Source organism: Anarrhichthys ocellatus, unplaced genomic scaffold, assembly GCF_004355925.1.
Source record: "Anarrhichthys ocellatus isolate YVR2014 unplaced genomic scaffold, GSC_Weel_1.0 scaffold10, whole genome shotgun sequence".
NCBI lineage: Eukaryota > Metazoa > Chordata > Actinopteri > Perciformes > Anarhichadidae > Anarrhichthys > Anarrhichthys ocellatus.
In genome coordinates this window covers 8,365,249-8,388,581 of record NW_022280040.1, presented here as the reverse complement: position 1 = coordinate 8,388,581, position 23,333 = coordinate 8,365,249, and the positions used below count along the sequence as shown (strand labels likewise).

The following is a 23,333-nucleotide window of genomic DNA, read 5'->3' as shown; positions in this document are numbered from 1 at the left end:
ATTTTTGGAAATATTTGTTTGTGCGCTTTCTGTCTGAGAGCTGGATGAGAAAATGACTTCATGTACGGGTAAAATGCTACACTTAGCTTAGACAAAAGTAAGAGTTGTGTTGATCTCATCTCTCTGTAATAAAGCAAATATTGGAAAATGTCACGCTGTCCTTTAAAACACACTTTAGATTTGTATCAAATAAGCCGCTGTGATGTTTGATGAGTTACCAGAAAAGGCACAAAGTACATCATGTTACAAACAAGATTTTATTTGTATTTTTTTCTTAGAATGAACAAGATAAAATGTCACAAGCAGCTGTGAACTTATCTAAAAGAACTTGTAGTGTGAAAAACAGACAAAATTACAAACACAAGTGACAAAAGCAGCAAAAAGAACTTATTACAACACAAAGTACTCTACTCCGGACTTAAAACAATGACACAAAGTTATTAACAAGATTTACATATAAAATAGATTAGTCATGAATATATTACCATGTTATTCAGCAGTATTGTACCCTTAAAGAGGGATTCAGGGGGCCCGCCCACCCAGTCTGCTATCAGCAGGGGAACATTACAATGATGAACAGTGCAGCAAAACATGGAGCGGATCTGAGGCTCAACACCGCGGAGCAGCGCCACATGAACGTACAGATAAAGTCATTTAATCAATACTGCAACAGAAATCAAAGCTAAAGGAGCAAATACTATTCTGCTGGAATAAGAACCTAATTTAAGAGACATAACTGTAATATAAGTATACTAAGTTTTAAAAGAAGTTTTTGCAATGCATACTCGTCACTAAGTGAGCAGTCGACAGATTCAGTTTTATGACCGGTGATTGCACATAAGTAAAATGTTTTTAAAAACAATATTACAAGCTTGAACAGAAATCATAATCAACATCATTAGTGCGTATTTATTTGTATAATGGATCCAAAATCTGAATTTCACACGTCGACCGCTGCTTTCATAAAACTCTCAGCTGTTAAAAACAAAGTGTGCAACTCTACAGACTGAAGCCGGACACGGCGATGTGCTGAGCGTTGTTTCTCGCATCGAAGTACGAGGTGTCGGTCTCGTCCTCTGGCTGAGGGATGAAAGGCATCGGCTGGTTCTGCAGGTTGTCCCAGTCCAAGCCCTCGAACAGGGGGTGACGCTTGAGTTCTGGCAAAAATGATCAGAACACACAATTAGATGTACTGAGAACAGGTGTTGAAGCTAAGGCCAACATCAGCATTCGATTATGTGACAATTCCCTGACTACAAATACGTAAAAAGACCCAATATTTAAACTTCACCACTAGATGGCACTATTTCTTACACACTGCTCCTTTAAATTTAGAGTAAAAAATAAAAGTGGTCCTCACCCTTCAGACCAGCTCGTTTCGTCATGTCCATGGTCAGGAGAATTTCAATCGCATTTCTTGAGTTCACAGACAGTTCCTCCTCTTCCTCAGGCCAGGGGATATCTAAACATTGTGGACGGTGAAAGAAGCAACAAAAGCATTACCAATACGTCAAGCATGTTGTTCATCAAGAGCAGGCTTCATTACATATTCAAGAGGATTTTGCGGTTTTATGTTTGGATGTTTCTGCCAAAGAAATCCAAACCCACCTCTGTTGAGAATATTCTGGAAGACCAGCTGAGGAGTCTCATCGTTGAAAGGTGGCACGCCTGTGAGGAACTCGAAAAGACACACACCAAGCGCCCACCAATCCACCATGCAGTCTGGACGGAAGCGAAGAAAAGACACATTTCATACAGCTGCTGCCTCCAAACACAACACATTCCCGTTAAAGAGTGGAATACGTGTACTGCGGTGGCAGAAGCAGGGACTGAGTTAGGTTGAGGATGGAGGGGTTGAAGTCATGGATATAGACTCATTCACTTCATGAGATACCGGTTATTAACACACATAAACCTTGATTTGTGTGCTAGCATTGTGGTTCTAAAGAAGTAATTGTGCCTCTCAAGGATTTTAAATTACATTTATCACAACCATCCATTGTTGAGTTTCTAGAAAACCCTTGACAGCTGATGAATAAATGCTGCCACACGGGATCCTTCATGTCACAGACGGACTGTTCATGAATTCAAATAGCAGCAATCACGCTACAAAATGGCATGGTGCTGACAGGAACCACTGCCCTCAGTGTGTTGAATGAATGAATGAATAGCAGCTTGTACAATCAATAGGTTATTATTAGATGACATTTTGCTAAATGTCAAAAATAAAGCCAGTGCCATAACACATTCACCGTGTGCCCCGATGACCCAAAATCTGCAGAGCTTAAGAGCAGAAAGACCCTTCTGTCCAGTTAAAAGCACATCAACCTGATTCCACAACTGTTAATGTTGTTAGCTTGATGTTAGAACACAATCCCATTTTTTTTTTTTAAACCTTTGTAATCACATTTAAAATGCTGCCCCCCTTCCCTCTGATCAGGCCCACAGTTTGTTCACCAATCAAAGGGGCAGAAACAGAACCAGTGGGGGAAGAATCAGCTCATTCCCTCGAGCGTAGTAGCAGGCTGGGGGAACATGCAAGCTCGCTTGCACAAACAGCAACATCATGATAGACTTACCACACCGACAACTTCCTGAAACTCAAAGAGAACGCCGGTCACAAGGACTACAATCCATCCATCAATACCGTAACACTGTGTTGGGCTATTTTGGTGTTTGTGGAGGTGCTTGGAATTTTGAATTTCCTTATCTTACCGTGCGGTTTTCCCAACAGAAGCTCCGGAGCCAAATAGTCGGGAGTTCCTAAAATGTGTGCACCCACGACAGGCAGCGCACCCCGTCTGACGCTCTTTGGGGTCCTGAACGGGGTGTGAGAGGACGACATGGGCTGAGGAGTCTGGTGGGAGGAGGAAAGACAAGGAAATGTGAAAAATGTAATTAAAAACCCTTCAATAAATAACCTTTGTGAGAATGAGAATGTTGGTATTTTTACGATGAATTCTACAACTGTGCAGCCGGCCCAGAACCTTCTTCTAAACGGTGTCCCTGCATGATCACCTGATAGAGCGAGCTGTTGGAGCTCGGTCTCTTCTGCACTGGTGTAGCAATGCCAGACGCAGAGTGGTGAGAAGCTGCGGTGGAGACGTCCATGGTCTCGACAGAACCGACGCTAAACCGGGACGCCCCCGACAGGTTGGAGCGGTCAATGGAGCTGCAGTAGCTGCGGAAAGCTACGATATTCCGCGGCTTGAGGAACGACGGCGACTGTGCGACCTGATCGGGGAGCCGGTTGAGAAAGGAGCACTGAGATCTGATCCAGCCAACGTTACCGAGTTTGGGTGTTCCGGTGGTGACAGCAGACGGAGTTTGTGGGAGTGATTCAGTGATGGACATGTCTGTATTCCCCTCTTGCTCCGCGTTCCTGTTTTTGGAACACTTGCTTGGCTTGACAGATGCCCGGCTGTCGATAATGAGCGACGTTTCGTGCATGGACCCGTCAGAGTCGAGGCTCAGGCTCCTGCAAATGTCGCTGTTCTCATCAAGCGGCGACGTGGAACTCGAATGAGACTGATCTTCGGCTCCGTCTTCAAACACCTCCTCTGTCGGCTCCTCCAGCTCAGCGAACAGGCTTTTGGCCACAACAATGGGGCTGGAGCGCTTCGGGATCCGGTCTCCAGCTAACCCGATCCCCTTGGCCATGAAGTCATCTATCTGGATGGTGCAAAATGTTCCAGTGAGGCCGGTGTTAAACCTCGCCGCCTCCTCTGGAATCTCGCAGCATCTCTCATAAGCGGCATTACTCTTCTTGGCTCGGATCTCACAAAGCTCGGGGCTTCTCTCCACGTCGGAAAATCTTCTCTTTGCAGACGGACACATTTCCTCCGGAGCTGTGGAAACAGACTCCTGTTGGTTTGCACGAGGCGTCTTTTCTGCGAGATGGTCTGGATCCGAGAGAGCGCTGGTGGCCAGCTTTAAGGCCATGTACGCCTGTTTAGGCCCTTTGGACTCAGAATAACTTCTCCCCTTCTGTTCATTAGCATGTTCATTTTCTTTCTGAAGATGAAAGATAAAAAGGAAAGTTAATGTCACCTAATGAAGGCAGATCATCAGCATCCAATCCAATTGTATCTGCTTACATCTACACTAAAAACGTCACTAAAGCGTCTGCAATGAGGAACTATTTTAAACTACATAATAAAATTAAGATTTGGAGGTGACAAAGTTAGTCAGGACTCCCCTAATCAAAACATAACATTGTTTAATAGACTGTAAATGACATGCAGTCTAAGATCACTGACCTCCTCACACTCCCACAGTGGACTGATGCCACCTTCAGTGTCGGTGGTGCTGCCTGCACTTATCGTCTCAAACCTCTTCCTGGTCTTCAGCAGCGAGGGAGTCAGGTTTTTAGCCAGGTTGTGAGGGCTGAACATCATATTGTTGGGTCCTATAGAGACAATACAGACACAATGTTTCAACACACTTTCAATGCCAAGCTCTCACCATGAGTCAATGCTACGCACACGCCTCCTTTTATAAAAAACAGTTGTTGCATAACCAGTCATTCCACAACGGTAATTAATGGGCAGAGAGAGAAAAAAAAGCCAAGATGTGCATCTCTTAATTAACTATAATGACCCGTTTTCCAAGGAACCGGAGAGTAATGCTGATCTTTTTTCCTCATCAAGGGAGAACCAAGAGAGCTATTCCTGTGTTTGATTTTGCCACAGGACATGGGACTGGACACAGCGGATGCGCTGCAGTGACGCTTGCTTTCTCCTGCAGGTGTATTCTGTGTTTGATTAAAACAAAAAGGAAGAGTCATTATTCAATAACTATGCATAAAGCATGCATTTCACCAGGCAATATTATATTAATTCACTTACAAATCCAATGGCGCTGATTAAGGAGAGGACTTGACCCGGGGTGCGGAAGTAATCTTGTCTTGGTTGGGCCAAAGATGGAGTAGTAAGGATATCCATGAGACTCAGCTCTGATAGAGATGAAATAAAGGAAATGTTACAGACATTACAAGCAGGGATAGTCACAATTTGTTCAAGTGTCCAGCTGGTGGGACTCATACCGTGGTCAAGCTTGACTTTAGAGAGGCCGAAGTCGGTCAGTTTGATGTGACCTTTGTTGCATATAAGCATGTTGTCTGGCTTCAAGTCCCTAAAAAAAAAAAAAAATTCCAGGTCACACAATACATCTCACCAGGCGGATAAATCAGTATTATACACATGAACTGACATTAAATTGTACCTGTGGATTATACCATGACGGTGGAGGTAGTCCAAAGCCAATGCAACCTCTGAAAGGTATTTCACAGACATATCCTGGTCGAAGTATCCATAGATGTGAAGCAGAGATTTGACATCTCCACCAATGAGGTATTCCATCACCTGTAAGTCACATGCAAATTAAACTTAAGTAGTAACTTTAGATGGGTTGTGTGCAAATGTCATTATTTGGTATTCTTGGTGTTACCAGGTAGATCTTGGTGGCTGTCTGAAGGGAGTAGAACAGGTGAACCACGAAGGGGCTTTTACTCAAAGCAAGTGCATCTCTCTCTGCCTTCATCTGGCCCGTCATATTTTTGTCCACCATGTCTGCTTTCTTCATCATCTAAAGAAAAAAAAAATAAAAATAAAAAATATATATATATATATATATATAGAGAGAGAGTAATTTAAATTAAACTATAATGAGCATCATGGATTCACAGTAGTCAAAGTCCAAATAAACTCACCTTAATGGCATATAATCGCGTATTGCACTTCTTCCGTGCAAGGTAGACTTTGCCAAAAGCACCGCGGCTGATGGGCTTCAAAACGGTGAAATCCTCGATTGAAGGCGGTTTAGGAACCTCCACCGACTTATCATTTGCAGTAGAGTCGTGCTTTTCATCGGCGTCCATTTTTATTAATAAACGTTTGTCAATTGAGGAATTGGGTTGCGTCTGCAACAGCCAGCTAGCTCAGAGTAAACACTTGCATGTTAAAACAACAATCTCAGGTTTGTTTTGAATTTTTTTGAATTCGCTGCTCTTTGGGGTCCTCTGACGTCCGTTCGATTTAGCTGTTCAACTACTTGCCTGTATGCAAATCCTAATATTATCTTGATGTGGGCTGTAATTAAGTGCCGGTTATTCATTGTATACGTCGAATTGCTGAATGTATTAACATTTATCAAGATAAGGTAGCTAGTATTTAAAGATATGGTGTAGTATTTCTGTATATATATTTTTGTATTGTATTTTTTGTTGCTTTCTCTTAATTTTGTTTATTTTATTTTGCTCCAAGCTGCTGTGTGTTGACATGTGTATTTCATTCATCAAATACTCATATATATATATATCTTAATATTTTTATATTTTCATTTTAATCAGGCAGTAAGGAACACACACACACACACACACACACACACACACGATGTGGCTAAACATATAAATTGTGTAACATTCAAGCTTATTATCCCTGTAGGATAAATAAAGAAAACATTTAAATAAGTAATAATAGTAATATTTCTGTCAAACATCTTTTTTATTCATCTGATTTGAATAAACTTTGGCTGTTTGGGGTCCACAAATTGACGATGTAATGACGCAAGATGCACCCAGTAGTAAATCCCGACATGACGTCATATTGTAGTCCATTTGACCCTCAGATGCCGGAGAATCCATTTGCAGTTTGTTAGCTAACGTTAATCTGCTGAAAGTTGTGTAACGAGGAAAACAAAAAGGACACCCCGCTCGCAGGAGGACTCGTTCGATAGAGGGACTCTCTCCTCACACAGCAAACATCCTTCTAAGCTCCTACATTTGAATTTAATAATGTTTTCACTGTCAACGTCGTTTCAGCCACAGCAGGTAAGCCTGACTGGATAGCGGATTGTTTTATCAAGCTAGCTAATGTGTATTCTTCTGTCAACGTAGTTAGAAAGTCAGCGGTGTACGGGACAGACTGTTGTGGGAGGTGTTATAGCAATAACGAGCTCTGTCTGTCGTGTGTGTGTGTGTGTGTATGTATATATTATATATTCTGTTATGGTCAATGACAACCTAGCTCAGCTAACGTTAGCATTAACAAGTCAACGGTAGATCTCTTCATAAGCAGCCCACACTTACGTCACGTTATCAGAGTGAAGTGTTTCAGAGCACGTACGGGGATTTTTTTTTTTACCTGATTTGATATGTTTAGGTTTAAAGTAAATTGACATTTCAGGTTCAGGTTACATAACTGGAACACGTCTGACGTATGTGCACTGATGTAAGCGTCCTGGCTGGAAGAGTTACATGAAATAAACATCAACTTATGCGAGTGTTGAGTCCATGCAGTGACAGAAGGATCCCATCGGGACTGTTCCTCATCCTCCTCTTTGTTTACCTTCCAGATGATAGTGCCCATCAGCCAGCTCATCAACGCCCTCCACTCTCTGAAGAGCTCGGCCACAGCTTCAGTACAGACACTGCACAAAGACTACATTCCAGAGCACAGTTCCTATCTTAAAGAGGTGAGACACGGATACATGACATGATCTCATGAGGGTACAAAAAGTATTTCAATGTGTTACCCTATTGTTCACTGTTTACGTTGGAGAACATACAGTAAACAATAGCTTTGTCTTAAAAAGCCAAGCACATGCAATTATTGTCTCAGAAAGGTTTAGATAACTACTTTTGCCGTCCTCTCTCCGCAGCCCAGTGTGAGTCTGAGGGATCTGGGCCTGTCAGAGATCCGGGTGAGTCAGCTGGACGAGCTGGTCAGCAGGTTGTTGCCTCTACCGGGATCAGAAGAACCTCCTGCTGTTTCCTCCGTATGGAGGTCAAGTCACGTTTCTGCCGACAGCTTCTTTCACAACAAGCACGGTGAGCGGCTCAGGTTTCCCAGCTTTCTCAGATAATCGCACTCCTATGAAAAAATGTTACACATTTGTCAATATATTCTATCATGTAATTATGTAAAGAAACCCTTTTTTTTTTTTTTGTCTGACAGGGTTTTCACACAGAAGGTTGGGAGTGTTTGGCTCCCATATACTGCACAGACAACACCACGGTCCTCTAAGAGAAGCTTGCTCAGAGCTACAATTCTTGCCTAGTAAGAAACAATACTAAACCTGCTGTGTGTAAGTTATCTATGTGTATTAAAAGCTTGACATTTTAGGGTAGTGTTGATCGGCGTGGGTCTCTATTTGTAGTATGGGTCCAGAGTCGGGGTTTCAAGACTCTCCAATCAAAGACCAGACGGACAAGGTCCAGTTATGACGGTCCGGTGGAGTCAGAGGCCTACATGCCATCCTTCATGAAGGTCAGCGATTCTATCGGGACCTATTGAAAGGATCCGTGTTACCAAAATAATTATGGGCGGATTAGGAAGTGAAAAGGGCAGATTTTTGACCAACCAACTGTATTTTCCCCTCACAGGGATTTCTTCAGAGGGAAAAGATACCAGAAGCACAGTCACTGGACCAGCTGACGAAGCAACAGAACCTTCCTGTTAACCAGCATGAAGCCTTCAAGTCGGGTTTCACTGAGGGGTTCATGAAGTCTCAGGCCTATACTCAGAGAACACAAGGCATGTGGCTCACTTACTTAACCATCGGGCACTACAGTTATATTTTAGGATGAAAGGGAACCTCATTAGGTTATGATTGACATGAAGAACGAATATTTGTGCTCTCGTTTTACAGACTCGCTGAGGAGAACCAGGTTGATCCTGTTGGTCTTTCTACTTCTTGGTATTTACGGCTTATCAAGAACCCCGTTTCTCTCGGGTAAAGGCTCCTTTTCTGATGCTGGTTTGTTGGTTTTTATTCTCTCCCATGCATGCAAATCACCTCACGACCTCACATGCACCCTGCAAAGAGATCAAAGCCTCTCGGTGTTTTACTTGAGCCCATTTACAGCTGAAATATTTGATGTTGGTTTTTAATGTGTACCTTTTTAAGGTAATACCTTACAGTAGCTGATAAGATATGAGGTCTCTCTTGCAGTGTGCATGTAGAGTTTGACTGATTATTCTGCTGTGTAGTAATACTTGAATATCTATTTCAACTATGTATGTTTTCATGGATGTATTTGAATACATTTGGATCTTCGTATTTACATTTGTGCCACAGTAAGGATATTGTAACCAACAGTTATAGTCTGGACGGTTTTTCCGGCGTACTTGTACTGATCTGGTTGTGTTTTGGGATTTGACAGTGAGGTTCCGCACCACATCTGGTCTCGACTCGGCGGTCGACCCCATCCAGGCGAAGAATGTGACATTTGAGAATGTCAAAGGCGTGGAGGAGGCGAAGAATGAATTGAAAGAAGTCGTCGACTTCCTCAAGAACCCCCAGAAATTTACTGTTCTGGGTGGAAAGCTGCCGAAAGGTATTGTATGTCTTCTCCACACGCGTCAGTTCTTCTGTTTTTAATTGTGCAGGAAATTAATGCAAAAATGTGTCAATTGGTGTTGTCCTATATGTTGTTATTTTATACTAATTAGCTCCCTCTCTTCTCCTCTCAGGGATCCTCCTGGTCGGTCCACCGGGCACAGGAAAGACTCTGTTGGCCCGGGCCGTGGCCGGAGAGGCCGACGTGCCTTTCTACTACGCCTCCGGATCAGAGTTCGATGAGATGTTCGTGGGCGTCGGTGCGAGTCGAATCAGGAACCTTTTCAGTAAGTTTGCTGAACGTGAGAAAAACGTGAGCGACCAGTTGAAGGTGTATCCAAACAACTACAATCCTTTTCTTCTTCTTCTGTGGTTTGCAGAAGAGGCGAAATGTAATGCTCCCTGTGTCATCTTCATTGACGAGTTGGACAGCGTCGGCGGGAAAAGAATCGAGTCTCCGATGCATCCCTATTCTAGACAAACCATCAACCAGCTGCTGGCTGAAATGGACGGGTCAGTTTTCTGCCTTCTTTTTAAAACTGCAGCGTGGCGATCAAGAAGTTTCACTTCTTCCACTCAATGTTTTGGTCTTTTACAGGTTTAAACCAAATGAAGGAGTCATCGTTATTGGCGCTACAAACTTTGCAGAGGCTTTGGATAAGTATGTTTACTTCCATATAATTCTACTGGAACCATTTCATGCACACAAATAACAAAAAATATACTCTGTATGTATACTATCGACTACACCTAGACAACAACTCTAAAGTCATACAATCATGTTTACACGATTTCTTATAGTTGCTTCAAATGAAGGTGAATTCGAACCTTAGCTTTGATTTCTGTATCTGAAAACATACTTCATACTCTACAAAACTCGTATTTAATAGAATTGAAGCAGTAAAGTCATGTAATTTAGCAGAAAAGAAGAGTATGTGCTGTGAATCTTAACACTACTTTGCTGCTACTTTCCAGCGCTCTGGTGAGGCCAGGGAGGTTCGACATGCAGGTTACTGTCCCTCGCCCCGATGTGAAAGGACGCACGGAAATTCTCAACTTGTACCTCTCCAAGATCAAAATGGACCCTGGTAGGTCTCAGACATCAAAGTTGGCTTTCTTATCCATCAGCAACCAGAGCTGTAAACCTGTGAGAGAACCTTTGTTTGCCACATCGGTAAAGGACAGCATTGTCTCCTGATCACTGGTCACTTCTTCCATTGTGTTTCCCTTTTCACAGCCGTGGATGCGGCGATTATTGCCCGGGGCACAGTGGGCTTCACCGGGGCCGAGCTGGAGAACCTGGTGAACCAGGCCGCCCTGAAGGCAGCCATGGACGAGAAAGACATGGTGTCAATGAAGGACCTGGAGTTCGCTAAGGACAAGATCATCATGGGTGAATATACACAACACCAGGTTTTGATCTGCTCTGCACCTCCTCGTTAGGAGACGAGAAGGATGTCAAGTCAACGAGAGAAAACCAGGACGGGAGTCGAGTGTTTTAAACTTTTTTTATTTCTGTCTTCGTCACACCAGGCCCCGAGAGGAGGAGTATTGAAATCGACAAGAAGAACAAGACCATCACAGCCTACCATGAGTCCGGCCACGCCATTGTTGCCTTCTACACCAAAGATGCAATGCCCATCAATAAGGCCACGATCATGCCTAGAGGCCCAACTCTCGGCCATGTGAGCTCTTATTTCTCACACTCCTTACCGGTAACGTTTGTGTCACTTTCTTTTGTTAAAACTAAACCTCCAGCTGATCCCTTCTGTCCTCTAGGTGTCCATGCTCCCTGAGAACGACCGCTGGAGTGAGACCAGAGCCCAGCTGCTGGCTCAGATGGACGTCAGTATGGGCGGTCGAGTAGCAGAGGAGCTCATCTTTGGAGACGAATACATCACCACTGGTGCGTGAATACAATAAGTTCATTTAGTTCATGTTTTTGTGTCAGTCCTGTTGATCTACTATATTGTATAACATTGTAAAAGTGTCTCAGAGCTGTGTATGTACGACAAAATACACATGTTGACAGATTAGTATCATTAAGATAAATACACTATTTTCATTGTTTCTGCTGGTATGAAACAAAGACTTTATTCACAACTTTAATGACATTACAATGATGATAGTACATGTTTGATAGTCGTTTGTGATGTAGCGTTAGTTTCAATCTCCTCCTGTTATTGTGCGTTTTAGGAGCCTCCAGTGACTTCGATGGAGCAACCAAAATAGCAAAGATGATGGTGACCAGGTTCGGCATGAGTGACAAGGTAACGTTTTAATTTGTACGGGTAGTGAGGGAACGTTGTGATCCTTTCCACTCACATAGAAGACAGAGTTCTTCACTAAACAGTGCCGTTCTCGGGGCTTTTATTGCTGAGGGGTGTGACCTTTTGTTTACAGCATATTCAAGTGTTTGCACAAAGCCACTTGCAAAATCTAAATGTTTGATGCGTGTCTCCATCAGAGGACTGGGACACTGATGTATTGTTGAGTTGGAATGAAAACCTGCAGTCCTCTAACATTAGTATAACCCATAATTACACCCAAGTCTGGACTCGGCTCATAATGTTCAGTAACTACAAGTGACTAAGGCTTGAGAAGCTCTATTGTTCGTTCAACCTAAAGGGTGTAATTTGGGTTTTGCTGCAGCTTGGTGTGATGACCTACGGTGACGTGACCAAGCAGAGCCCCGAGACGCAAGCTATCATCGAACAGGAAATCAGGGCGTTGCTGAATGTGAGTGTTCCCGCAGCGCTCTCAAATTTACTTTAATTTGCACATATTTATCCATTTCTTACTCACCAATCCTTCCTCTTCCCTCCAGGACTCGTATGAACGTGCCAGAAACATCCTGAAGACTTACAGCAACGAGCACAAGAAGCTAGCGGACGCCCTGCTGGCCCATGAAACTCTGGATGCCAAAGAGATCAAGCTGGTGCTGGAGGGCAAATCACTGGAGCAGATGATACCTCAGTAGAGACTTTAGACTCTTGTATCATGTATATACGAAGCTGTGCAAACGACCCACGGGCCTTTTGGAGGCCTTGTATTTCATTTGTATTCCTCTTATTTTATCTATGTGAAGATGACACTGAAATGATGTTTCACCCCTAATTTTTGTTTTCATTTGTCTTGCATTTCCTATAGAGAAGACTTCTGGTTTCACAGCGATTTTTAAAGCACCCAGTGTAATGGGATGGAAATACATATTCTACTAAAGTTCACAAGGTGTGTGAGGGGCTTGTTGTCCTTTTACTCTGAAGACGGATGGTTTCTGTAGTTTTATGCATCGGTCATATTTGGTCTCATAACAAGGTTCTCAGGCAAATGCATTTGACAAAGCTCACAGTTGATCAAGATGAGATGAATGATTTCATGTACGTCTGTCTCATTTTAAATTTGTACAGACTGGTGAGCACCATAGGACCTTAAAGTACCTCAATCTAGAATGTACCATTTGGCTGTAGCACGGTACAGGTGATACCGCTGTTCATATGTAGTTTATTTCTCTAACTGATGTCTTTCAGTTGCATCAATTTAGTTTCTTATTTATTTAAGTGCCCAAAGGTGTTTTCTTTTTCTGAAATTAGTGAGAGGCCCTGATGCCCTATTTTAAGCTCACATGTAGCTGTTAAATGAGGGGAAATGTGTATGTATGCGTGTAAAATGACTGACTTTGCTTCAGTTTGTTCCTTTTAAAAGGCCTTCTTGGAGCTCAAATAAAGGTTACCTTTACTCATGGATGTGTTCAGTTACTCAGTACATGACTCAAGTGAAGCTCTGATATTAGCCACTTCAGATCAGGAGTGGTTTATGTAGCTTACATGGCTAATGTGTCAGCAAACAGTCCCTTATTTACACATGCAGCTGGGAAACATTAGCGTTCATTTGGAGATGAATGAGATACTGTCTCAGTATTTATTTTCCTCCTGGTTCTCTGCAACTTCCGAGTGAAATATCTGGCTTTTTAAGTTGCTAACGTCAGTCTGCTGGTAGGGGCTGTACAGATAACTCAGCAATTTACAATAAACAGCTGCTACTGCTGGAAATGAGATTGATGACAGCAGTGAGACTGAATTAAAAAAAGTTACAGGTCTTCAAACTATAAGAAGCTCCTTAAAGCTGAGGGGGAACTGCTAAGTTGGTTCATCATTCAGTGACACCTTTCACTCAGGTGGCACATTGTCATTTAGTTACAGCCTTCAGTAACTCCCTTACTTTGTTAGTCTTACGCTAAAACAGTTTAAATGAATGTGTCCCCATAATCACAAGCAGAGACAGGATTTGACACTGATGCAAGCATTCAGACTTTTAACCCAGAACTTAGTTGAAGCACCTTTGATGACAGTCTCAAATCTTCATGGTATGAGAGTTTGAACACCTGGATTTGGGGATTCTCTGCAGCTTCTCTCAAGCTCTTCTCAGTTTAGATGGGGACCGTCGGTGGACAGCTATTTTCAGGTCTTTCCAGAGATGTTCGATTGGGTTCAAGTCCGGCTTGTTTCTCAGTCCAAGAGTCCTTTAAGTGCAAAGGAGGCCATTGTGCTCGTGGGAACCGTCAATGCTTCAGAATTGTTTTTGTCGCCTTCCCCAGAGCTGTGCTTCGACACAACTCTATCTCTGAGTTGTTGCAGGAAGTTCCTTTGACCGCACAGCTTGTTTTTTTGCTCTGATATGTGTTGTCTGCCGTGAGTCCTTATATAGACAGGTGTGTGTCTTTCCGAATCATGTCCAATCAATTGAATTCACCACTTGTGGACACCAATCAAGGCATAGCAACACCTCCAGATGATCAGGAGAAATTGGAGCCACCTGAGCTGAATTTCATAGCAAAGGATCTTTATACTTATTTATTTTTCTTGTTAAATAAATGAGCAAATAAATCCTGTTTTTACTTTGTTATTATGGGATATTGAGTGATGGTTGATGAGAGAAATAATTAGTTTAAAACAATTTTAGCATAAGGTTGCAACATAAATATGAGAAAGTGAAGGGATTTACATATTTTCTCAATTCACTGTATTGTATAATATCAATTAGACTGGCTTTAACATAAAGACTAGTTAACGCTGTCATGAGACATTAATTCATCAGCATGCATGTATCTGATTTGTTGGCCACTGATATGTTGTTCTAGGGTTTCTTTGTTTAAGCATACTTTTTAATTAAATTGAAAAGAAAAATGTCTGACTCGTTCTGAATCTCTGTTAACAGCTGATCAATGCATCCTTATCCACCGTAATGATGCTGTGTTTAAGAACCATGAAGTAAACGTTTTACTATTTCCTTTCAGAGACGATGTGACCACAGGTTCCCGTTGAAGAGGACTTTGTTATCTGCCAGTGATAAGCAGACTGTAGTATACACTGTTTTCTTTTGTGGAAATAAGAACAAAAACGTAGTCACTACTGCCTTTCAATGATCTTAAGTTACAATTAGTGCATTTAGTTCCAGGTGAAGGCATCTGAGATGCAACAAGGCAGAGCTCTTGTCCCTTCTCATGGCACAGTGTTTAAAAAGGATGGGAGGCACAGCAGCTCTACTTCCGGCTAAAGACAGCAGCCTGGACTGAACATTAAGCTTCACTATGGAGAGGCTTACATTTTTACTTTGGCTTTTAGAATAAAGCAACCAAGACCCCGGAGCAACTTCACTACTATCTTAAAGGAACAATGGAGGATGCAGACGATGACATAGCTGTTGTCGGGGTTGGATGCAACTTTCCTGGAGGTATGATGCAAGCATTTTGAATTTCTAAATGTTTGTTTCCAGTTGTCTTAAGGTGAATCATAGGTTTTGTGGTTTGTTTTATTATAGGTGAAGGGTTGGACAACTTCTGGAGGGTCTTGTTGGAGGGAAAGAACTGTGTTGTAGATATTCCAGCAGAGAGATTTGACACCACTTTCTGGTACGATGGCGATGATAGCAAACCCGGAAAGACACAGACAACCAAAGCAGCTCTTATAGAAGGGTAAGCATCGTCTTTTTTAAGATTGTGTGTTAATCCTTCTATTGAAAAATATTTGAATTGTGATGGATCTGCTTTTTTTTTTTATATTTCAGCTTTAATGAGTTTGATCACAAGTTTTTTGGCATTACTGAAGCAGAGGCTGAATTCATGGACCCTCAGCAGAAACTCCTTCTGCAGTGCACATACAGGGCATTAGAAGACGCGGGAGTGTCTATGGAACGCATCAGTGGAAGCAGGACTGGAGTTTACATAGGTGACCACTATCACCTATTATATTTTTAACACTAGAATTGCCAGGAGTCACTGTATACCTAAAAATGTACCCCCGTTAGAATGCACTGATTCTCAAGGTACAAGGTTCAGTTATTTATTGTTATTGTTATCTTCCTTTTTTGCAACTCAGAACAACAGTCAACCCAGGACGCAACGCTCAGTCCTGAAACCATTGTATTGTGCAAGTCTAATGCTTGATGTGCATCCATGAATGGTTCTCTTGTCCATAGTGAAGGTTAGCCTATGACTTATAATGTAACTTTTTAACAATAGGGGTGCTAAATAACATACTTTTAGTAAAAGTCACATACTTTTTATTGAAACAAAGTCCAAAAGTTTAAATCGGAAAACACAGGTGGGTACATTTTACCTGATGGCGGTTCTAGTGGTAAAACAAGCACAATTTCAAAATACACAATTTGTGATGTATACTCTGCTTTTATAATAATGTTGCAGGTCTGATGAACAGGGATTACGAGATACTTCAAAGCAACAGTCCTACAACGATAACCCACTACAATGGCACTGGGACTGCTATGAGTGTGGCAGCCAATAGACTATCCTTCACCTTCAACCTCACTGGCCCTTCTCTTGCTATTGACAGTGCCTGTTCTTCATCTTTGGTGGCTCTACATTTAGCCTGCCAGGCTATAAAGCAAGGTATTTAGTTCCCTTTTCCCCTACAAATGTCATGCCCGAGGGCAAGATAATCCTCATTTAAATGTTCCATATTTAATTGTACTTTCTTTTTCGACTAGGAGACTGTGAGATGGCTCTTTGTGGAGGTGTCAGTTGTATAATAGAGCCCAGAGTGTTTGTTGCTCTGAGCAAGGCCAAGATGATCTCACCTGAAGGGACCAGCAAACCTTTCTCCAGCAGAGCAGATGGCTATGGTAGAGGAGAGGGCTGCGGGGTTGTTCTCCTGAAGCCGCTGAAAAATGTAAGCAAGCATTGTGTATATTTCTTTACAGTCATTACATGCCATTGATAAACTGCAAACAATACCGGGTTGCATGCTAATAGTGTGACTTTCTATACAAAGGCGATGAAAGACTGCAACAAAATATGGGGTATCGTCAGCAAAACAGCGGTCAACCAAGATGGACACTCAGTCACTCCAATCACCAAACCCTCCATGACTCAACAACAGGAGCTGCTGCAAAGACTCTACTCAGAGTCTGACCTTGCACATGTCCAGTACATAGAGGCACATGGGACTGGAACACCAGTTGGAGATCCGATAGAGGCAGGAAGCATTTCAAACGTCATCGCTAAATCCAGACCTCCTGGTTCAGAGACATTGCGTATCGGCTCTGTGAAGGGCAACATTGGACACACAGAATCTGCTGCAGGTGTGGCCGGACTCATTAAGGTACTCCTAATGATGAAACATGAGACCATTGTGCCCTCTGTTTTCTACTCAGAAGACAATGCCAGTGTAGATGTAAAAGCTTTGAGTATAAGTATTCCGGTTAAAGCTGAAAGATGGGAGACCAAGGGGTCAATAGGAAGGGTAGCTGGGATCAACAGCTTTGGGTTTGGAGGCACGAATTCACATGTGATTATAAGAGAGTACAGAAAGACCACTGAACCCACTCAGATCCCAAAAAGCTGTCCAAAACTCTTTGTAATATCTGCAGCCTTTGAGAAATCGTTTATCCTGTCCATCACTGACACCCACCAGAGGCTTTGCCGCAATCAATCAGTTGATTTACAGGCACTGTCATACACTTCAGCATGTGGAAGGAGTCATTCTAGACACAAATATAGGAAGGCCTTCCCAATATCTTCCCTCTCAGATTTAGAACAACGGCTAACATCTGCATTGAAAACAAATGTTGACTCAATAAGGTCTGACATCCAGGTGCTCTTTGTGTTTTGTGGAAATGGGGTTGCTTACAGGGGTATGTGCAAGCAGCTCCTGAGAGATGTTCCTATTTTTAGAGACAAGGTCAGAGCAGTTGAGGATCTGTTTCAGAGTCATAAAAGCATCAGCATCAGCCGGTGGCTTGCTGGTGAATACGATAATGATGTTTTGAGCAAGCCAGATGTCGTCCAGCCTCTTCTTTTTGTGATTCAAGTAGGCATTGCCGCTCTCCTAAAACACTGGGGTGTCACACCGGATGCCGTGCTTGGGCATTCCGTTGGTGAGGTTGCTGCCGCTCACTGTTCTGGACTCTTGTCTCTCGAGGACGCCGTGAAAGTGGTGTACCACCGCAGCACTCTCCAGAGTAAGGTCACAGGGGGGAAAATGCTTGTTGTTGGTAATGTAGCTGTTGAAAAGGTATTACAATTCCTTCCAGAGTTTTCTGGGAAAATTTGTGTTGCAGCATTCAACAGCCCCCAGTCCTGCACTCTGTCAGGGGATGCAGATGCTATAGACATCCTTCATCAGAGGCTGAAGATGTTTACGGAAGAAAATCTCTTCCTCCATGAGTTGGATGTGCCAGCAGCATACCATAGCCATATGATGGATCCTATACTTGATGACATTGAGAAAAGTATTGAGCCCTTGGATGCCAACAACAAAGAGTGCAAACTCTTTTCAACGGTGACTGGAGACAGTTGTTCAGATGGCGACTTTAGAACAGGCAGCTACTGGGCAAGGAACATTCGAGAGCCTGTCTTATTTGAGCAAACACTGCGTGCTGCCACCAAAGACAAGCAATCAAGGGCAAACGTGGTCTTTGTGGAGATTGGACCTCGTAGGGCTCTTCAAAGAAACATACTTGAAACTTTGGGGAAAAACACCATAGTTCTTTCCTCTGTCCAGCCAGAGAAAGATTACGACACAATCTTGTCTACCGTAGGAAAACTATTTGAACTGGGCATCAGTGTGGACTGGCATCAGCTCTACAGGGGTTGTGAGACATTGCCCACAGTTCTTCCAGTCTATCAGTTTGTCAACACGAAGAAAGAATTGAATTTTGAAGCTTTGAGAAAAGGTGGTGACTCATCTGCCTTTCCCCCCCATAAGCTCATATCCCAAACAAAGCAGGATAACAAAGAGTACATGTGCAACCTCTCATTAGATACTGCTCCGTATCTTTGGGAGCATAAAAATAATGGTGTTTCCATTGTGCCAGGCGCGTTCTATGTTGAGCTAGCTTATGCCTCAGTGATGGCAAGTTTAAGGCCCAGGAAACCGGTTTCACAGCTCCAGCTCAGTGTAAGATTTGAGAGTCTGTTTACACTTAGCTCAAACTGTCATCAGTTGAAAGTGACACTGGAGCATGCAGAGAATGGAGGTTCATTTAAAATACAGTCTTCTGTCGCAACACATACCTCCGGCACATACAGGTGTGCAGATGGCCAACCGCTGTTAGAAGAACCAACTATTTGTCTTGACATGATCTCCCAAAGGTGCAAATGGGTTATGAAGAGAAAAGAGATTTATTCAATTCTTTCTCTCGCAGGATTTGAATATGGAGCTGTCTTCAAACAGCTTAATGATGTGCATTTTGGAGATGAATTCAAGGAAGCTGTGACAGCAATTCAGGTCCCTGGTGAACTTCTACCACACCTTCATGAGTCTTTCATTCACCCTGTGTTATTGGACTATTTCTTGCAAATGACTGCTGTGGTAGCTATTGGACGGCTAACAGCAAAGCAGGGATTCCCCTCAGCTATCGGTAGTGTAGCCATATCAGGACCACTACAAGAAGAAATGGTCATGTACTTACGAGCCACTCAAGAGAGTCCAGACTTCTTGGATGTATGTGGTAGCTTTTCCACCCCACAGGGTCATGTACTGGTGGAACTTAAGGGGGTGAGGATCTCATTTTTGGGCAATAGCTTGAGTGCTCTTCAGTCACGGTTCTTCCACAATGAAATAACTGCAATTCCTGACACAAGAGACTTGCAAAATTGCAAGATAAAAGCAATCGTTTTTGAAGACAAACTTGGCGTAGCTAAAGGGCTGAAGCCATACATACACCCAGAGTCAGCACTTGTGGAGAGCAGAGAGCATTGGATGGCAGACCAAGTTCAAAATGTAGTGTTCGATACACTTACCACCAACGCTGATATAGGAAATGTTCTCTTCATCTGGGGTGTAGAGGACCTCAGTCACTTGTCATCTGAGAAGATGCTTGACTGCTTGGTGAATTGCTGCGAGCTGTTTCGCCAGATTGTTTTAGCCTTAAAAGAGAGCAAACGCTCTTGCACTGTCCGCGTCATTACCTATAGATCAACAGAAAAGAGTGTGGACCATGTCAGTCCTGGTTTTGTGCTGTCTGGTATGACAAGGGCTTGTGCAGCAGAGATGGTGGGTCTCTCTTTTCAACTGATTGACCTTGCTTCTGTGACCAGTGCAGACATTGAAATGCTTGTTTGTGTGATAAACACCAGCAAAGAACAAGAGGTTGTGATCAGCAAAGGCCAAGCATTGACAACAAGAATAGCACGGACGCCCATGAGGGACGGGGCTTTATGTGAAGGTGACATGCACTCAGTAAATGTGAACGACTTTGTTCTACAGACAACTGATCCATACAGAATGGCTCACTTGTCTGCCATCCCCTACGACACAAATGCAAATTCTATCCAAGAGAAGTCAGTTGAGATTCAGATAACCAATGTATGCGTGCATTCATCTGATTACTTTCCCGTCACCACATCACATTTGAACTTTGGCAAGACGATGTATTGGAACAAGCACACGTCACAGAATCACAAGCTTCTCGCTTTAGATTTTAGTGGCATTGTCACAGCTGTTGGGAAAGATGTTCACAGTCTAAGAGTGGGAGATCATATTGCTTCATGTTATCCAGTTGCTGCCACTGCAAAGATTATGATTCCCGAAGCTGTGTGCTACAGCACAAAGAGACTCCCGTTTCTGAAAGAGACTCCGTGTGTGTCTTACTTCATACTCGCATGGGAGATCCTGCAGAAAATGCTGTTTACGGTAAAACAACAACACAGGAGGCTGAAAATCATCTCCTCCAACTCAGCCTCTGCTCTGATAAAAGTTTTGGCCCTGACGGCAAACAGGTCCGGCTGGAATGTTTCCTCTCTGTCACATTTCAAAGGAGAATCTCTACATTTTGATCAGAGCCATGCATTTGTTTTTCTGCCCCCGTTCGATCACTCTTGGCAAGGGATGCATGACAGCGGAAGTCATGACAGACACATTATTTTTGTATATAGCAATCACATGTCATCCTCCCTCTCCGCAAACATGTTTGCACTAAATAGTGAACACATCCATGTTCATAAACTTGATGTGGCTAATGTTCTCCAGAGAGCCAGTCTGCAAGTGCAAAACAGGGATATCTGTAATTGGCTATTGTCATTAGTCTTTGATACAGTATCTCTACCTTTGAAAAGAGAGACTTTTCAATTATCTAGCATAAAAGAGTCTCAGAACGATGCAGATGCTGAGTCTTACTTCACAACAAAGACGGTGCAGCAAGTTGTTCTAGATCATGGAGAGCCTGATTGTCAAATGTCAGATATCCCTTTGCTTACAGGGTCTGGACAACTCTTTAAACAAAGTTGTGTTTATATTGTCACTGGAGGTCTCTCAGGTTTGGGATTTGAGACAGTCAAATTCATTGCCTATAATGGGGGAGGTTGTATTGCAACACTGTCCAGAAGTACTCTGACTGATGAAATACAGTTTGAAATGGAACTCCTCCAGAGAAGATACGGGGTGACAATCATGAATGTCAAATGTGACGTTTCTGTGTCGATGCAGGTCGTGGACGCGATCTCAAATATCGAACAAAGATTCTCATTGTGTCCAATCAAAGGAGTGTTTCACAGTGCTGCAGTATTACATGATGCGTTGATCGAAAACCTTGATGAGGCCCTCTTCAGAAAGGTGCTGCAGCCTAAAGCGAGTGGGGCTCTAAACCTTCACTATGCAACACTTCACAACAAACTGGATTTCTTTGTCTGCTACTCCTCCATCTCCTCATTCATTGGCAATGCCTCACAATGTAACTACGCAGCAGCCAATTCTTTTCTCGACACATTCTGTCATTACAGGAGAAACCTTGGACTTGCTGGACAGTCCATCAACTGGGGTCCTTTGAACCTCGGCCTCTTGTTGAACAAAGACCATTTCCAAAAGTTCCTGGAGGCAAAAGGAATGATGACAATGGATGTGTGTGACGTCCAAGAGGCACTTGAAAAGTGTCTTCTGATGAACAGACCGCAACAAGTCATATGCAAGTTCAACTTCAAAAATCTTTACATTCATGTTCTGTCACAAAATGCGTCTCTCAGAGAGCGTCTGTCAGCGCTGGTGGAAATGGAGCTAAAGGATGAACTAAGTAATGAACCCAGGGTTCAGCATTTGTCCTCCGCACATGAAAGTGTGAGAACAATTGTCAGTGACATCAGCAACGTTAGCGTGGATGAGCTGGATGATGACTTGGCTCTGTGTGCACTGGGTATTGACTCGATGTTGGCCATGACACTACAGAATAAGATTTTCCAAGAGACAGGCGTAAATGTACCTTTGGTTAAAATATTGGACCCCAACTGCACACTGGCCACTTTGGCAGCTATTGTAAAGAATAATGGATAGTTTCAATGGACCGCATCAAATAATATTCTGAGACTGCACTCACTGCTGTGGTTTTGTTCTCAGTCAGATTGGTTGAAATTATTTGGAGTAGGCTTGTTTGTACAAATCTATCACAATATTTTATAGTTAGTAAGTATGTGTTATAGTTGGTTTTTCCACTGACATCTTGGCTAGGTCACAATTGTTGAATATAACTCAGTACTAACTTCTTTGTAATGTTTATATATGTATGCTGCTGACAAGTCTTCTGTGGTAGATCTGTACAATAAATCAAAATTTAATAAAACAAAAAATTTGTGTTATTTGTAACATATTTAACATTTGTGATCACTGAAGTACAGCTGACTTTCTCAAAATAGGCCTTCGTGATTCAATTTGGAGCTGTACCTTGCCAGTTTAATTAAATTGCAATTAAGTAATCTGCATGAAATATTTATGAATTAATAAACCAACCTTATCAAGTGCATGGATAAATTGGCAGCTTGCTTTATTGTGTCATGAAGAGGCAACAAATAAAAACAATAAAATTAATTAGTATCACGTTTTTTTTCACTTCAGTGATGGTCATGAAAATGTTCTTTGATGTCAAAAATGTTTTACATTAATTGCAACACCAAATATCTATAGTGTCAAAACTCCTCAGAATAGTGGTAGTCACAATTTCTAGATTGATAGAAAGAATTGCTTAATCATACATAATAATAATTAATGTATCTGTTTTCCTTTTATTTGCATGTTTGTCCATGTCTGTGATAAATTAGTGGTTCAATCAGCAAAAGACTCAGTAATCAATGCCCCCAATTGAACATTTCTGCGACATGCCAAAATACTATCACGTTTTGTTCCATCAACATCATAAAAATGATAATCAGAATCAATGAGCTAGCAGTGATAACAACTGGCCATGACTTATGAGAGATGAGTGAATGTAAAATCGGCAGATAAATGTAAGTTGACATTGGAACAAACCCTGTGACAGATTAGAAAAATTACAGACGAGCTTTAAAGATTGATGAAAATTAAGAAAATAATAAGAATGTACATTACATTACCATTTATACTTAAATTCACACTTCTTCACATCAATTATTCACTATTAAATTGTTACTTATCGACAATAATTATGTATTTAATTGTAATGCTGACAGATTCATATTTACAAAATGAATATATCACTAAACAAAATCAGTAAAACTGATACAAAACATCAAT

At 42.3% G+C, this 23,333-nt stretch overlaps 3 protein-coding genes across 5 annotated transcripts; 2 read left to right on the top strand and 1 right to left on the bottom strand.

The window, feature by feature from the left end:
- Positions 1-243: 243 nt before the first annotated feature.
- mastl (microtubule associated serine/threonine kinase-like) lies at positions 244-5,998 on the bottom strand. 2 transcript variants are annotated; one of them, XM_031850189.1, is made up of 13 exons: positions 5,711-5,998; positions 5,449-5,586; positions 5,224-5,363; positions 5,045-5,133; positions 4,848-4,954; positions 4,600-4,753; positions 4,260-4,408; positions 3,019-4,014; positions 2,716-2,857; positions 2,580-2,594; positions 1,609-1,722; positions 1,361-1,462; positions 244-1,157 (listed from the first exon to the last, which is right to left on the bottom strand). In XM_031850189.1, the coding sequence occupies exons 1-13, from the start codon at positions 5,876-5,878 to the stop codon at positions 1,000-1,002; spliced, it is 2,472 nt and encodes an 823-aa protein (XP_031706049.1). In that variant the 5' UTR covers positions 5,879-5,998; the 3' UTR covers positions 244-999. The 2 variants fall into 2 exon arrangements, with proteins under 2 accessions (XP_031706049.1, XP_031706050.1); XM_031850190.1 differs by lacking the exon at positions 2,580-2,594.
- A 598-nt stretch (positions 5,999-6,596) lies between these two features.
- LOC116385028 (ATP-dependent zinc metalloprotease YME1L1-like) lies at positions 6,597-13,083 on the top strand. Of its 2 annotated transcripts, none has more exons than XM_031850192.1 (18): positions 6,597-6,829; positions 7,354-7,473; positions 7,660-7,828; positions 7,956-8,057; positions 8,158-8,267; positions 8,384-8,534; positions 8,650-8,733; positions 9,164-9,337; positions 9,474-9,626; positions 9,720-9,852; positions 9,938-10,000; positions 10,315-10,427; positions 10,577-10,732; positions 10,873-11,024; positions 11,119-11,245; positions 11,536-11,609; positions 11,992-12,078; positions 12,167-13,083. In XM_031850192.1, exons 1-18 carry the CDS (start codon positions 6,794-6,796, stop codon positions 12,317-12,319), a joined length of 2,157 nt encoding a protein of 718 aa, XP_031706052.1. In that variant the 5' UTR covers positions 6,597-6,793; the 3' UTR covers positions 12,320-13,083. The 2 variants fall into 2 exon arrangements, with proteins under 2 accessions (XP_031706052.1, XP_031706051.1); XM_031850191.1 differs by having other exon boundaries at positions 8,650-8,757.
- A 1,931-nt stretch (positions 13,084-15,014) lies between these two features.
- Positions 15,015-22,121, top strand: pks1 (polyketide synthase 1). Its single transcript, XM_031849845.1, has 6 exons — positions 15,015-15,072; positions 15,160-15,313; positions 15,406-15,566; positions 16,043-16,246; positions 16,345-16,526; positions 16,629-22,121. The coding sequence occupies exons 1-6, from the start codon at positions 15,015-15,017 to the stop codon at positions 22,119-22,121; spliced, it is 6,252 nt and encodes a 2,083-aa protein (XP_031705705.1).
- The last annotated feature ends 1,212 nt before the right edge of the window (positions 22,122-23,333 follow it).

Coding starts and splice junctions, on each gene's coding strand:
- mastl (XM_031850189.1), bottom strand. CDS start 5,878: ATGGACGCCGATGAAAAGCACGACTCTACTGCAAATGATAAGTCGGTG. Junction 5,364..5,448: donor CAGCCACCAAGATCTACCTG/GTAACACCAAGA, acceptor TGTGACTTACAG/GTGATGGAATACCTCATTGG. Junction 4,015..4,259: donor CACTGTGGGAGTGTGAGGAG/GTCAGTGATCTT, acceptor TTTCATCTTCAG/AAAGAAAATGAACATGCTAA.
- LOC116385028 (XM_031850191.1), top strand. CDS start 6,794: ATGTTTTCACTGTCAACGTCGTTTCAGCCACAGCAG. Junction 7,474..7,659: donor ACAGTTCCTATCTTAAAGAG/GTGAGACACGGA, acceptor CTCTCTCCGCAG/CCCAGTGTGAGTCTGAGGGA. Junction 11,610..11,991: donor GGTTCGGCATGAGTGACAAG/GTAACGTTTTAA, acceptor GTTTTGCTGCAG/CTTGGTGTGATGACCTACGG.
- pks1 (XM_031849845.1), top strand. CDS start 15,015: ATGGAGGATGCAGACGATGACATAGCTGTTGTCGGGGTTGGATGCAAC. Junction 15,567..16,042: donor CAGGACTGGAGTTTACATAG/GTGACCACTATC, acceptor ATAATGTTGCAG/GTCTGATGAACAGGGATTAC. Junction 16,247..16,344: donor CTGCCAGGCTATAAAGCAAG/GTATTTAGTTCC, acceptor TTTTTCGACTAG/GAGACTGTGAGATGGCTCTT.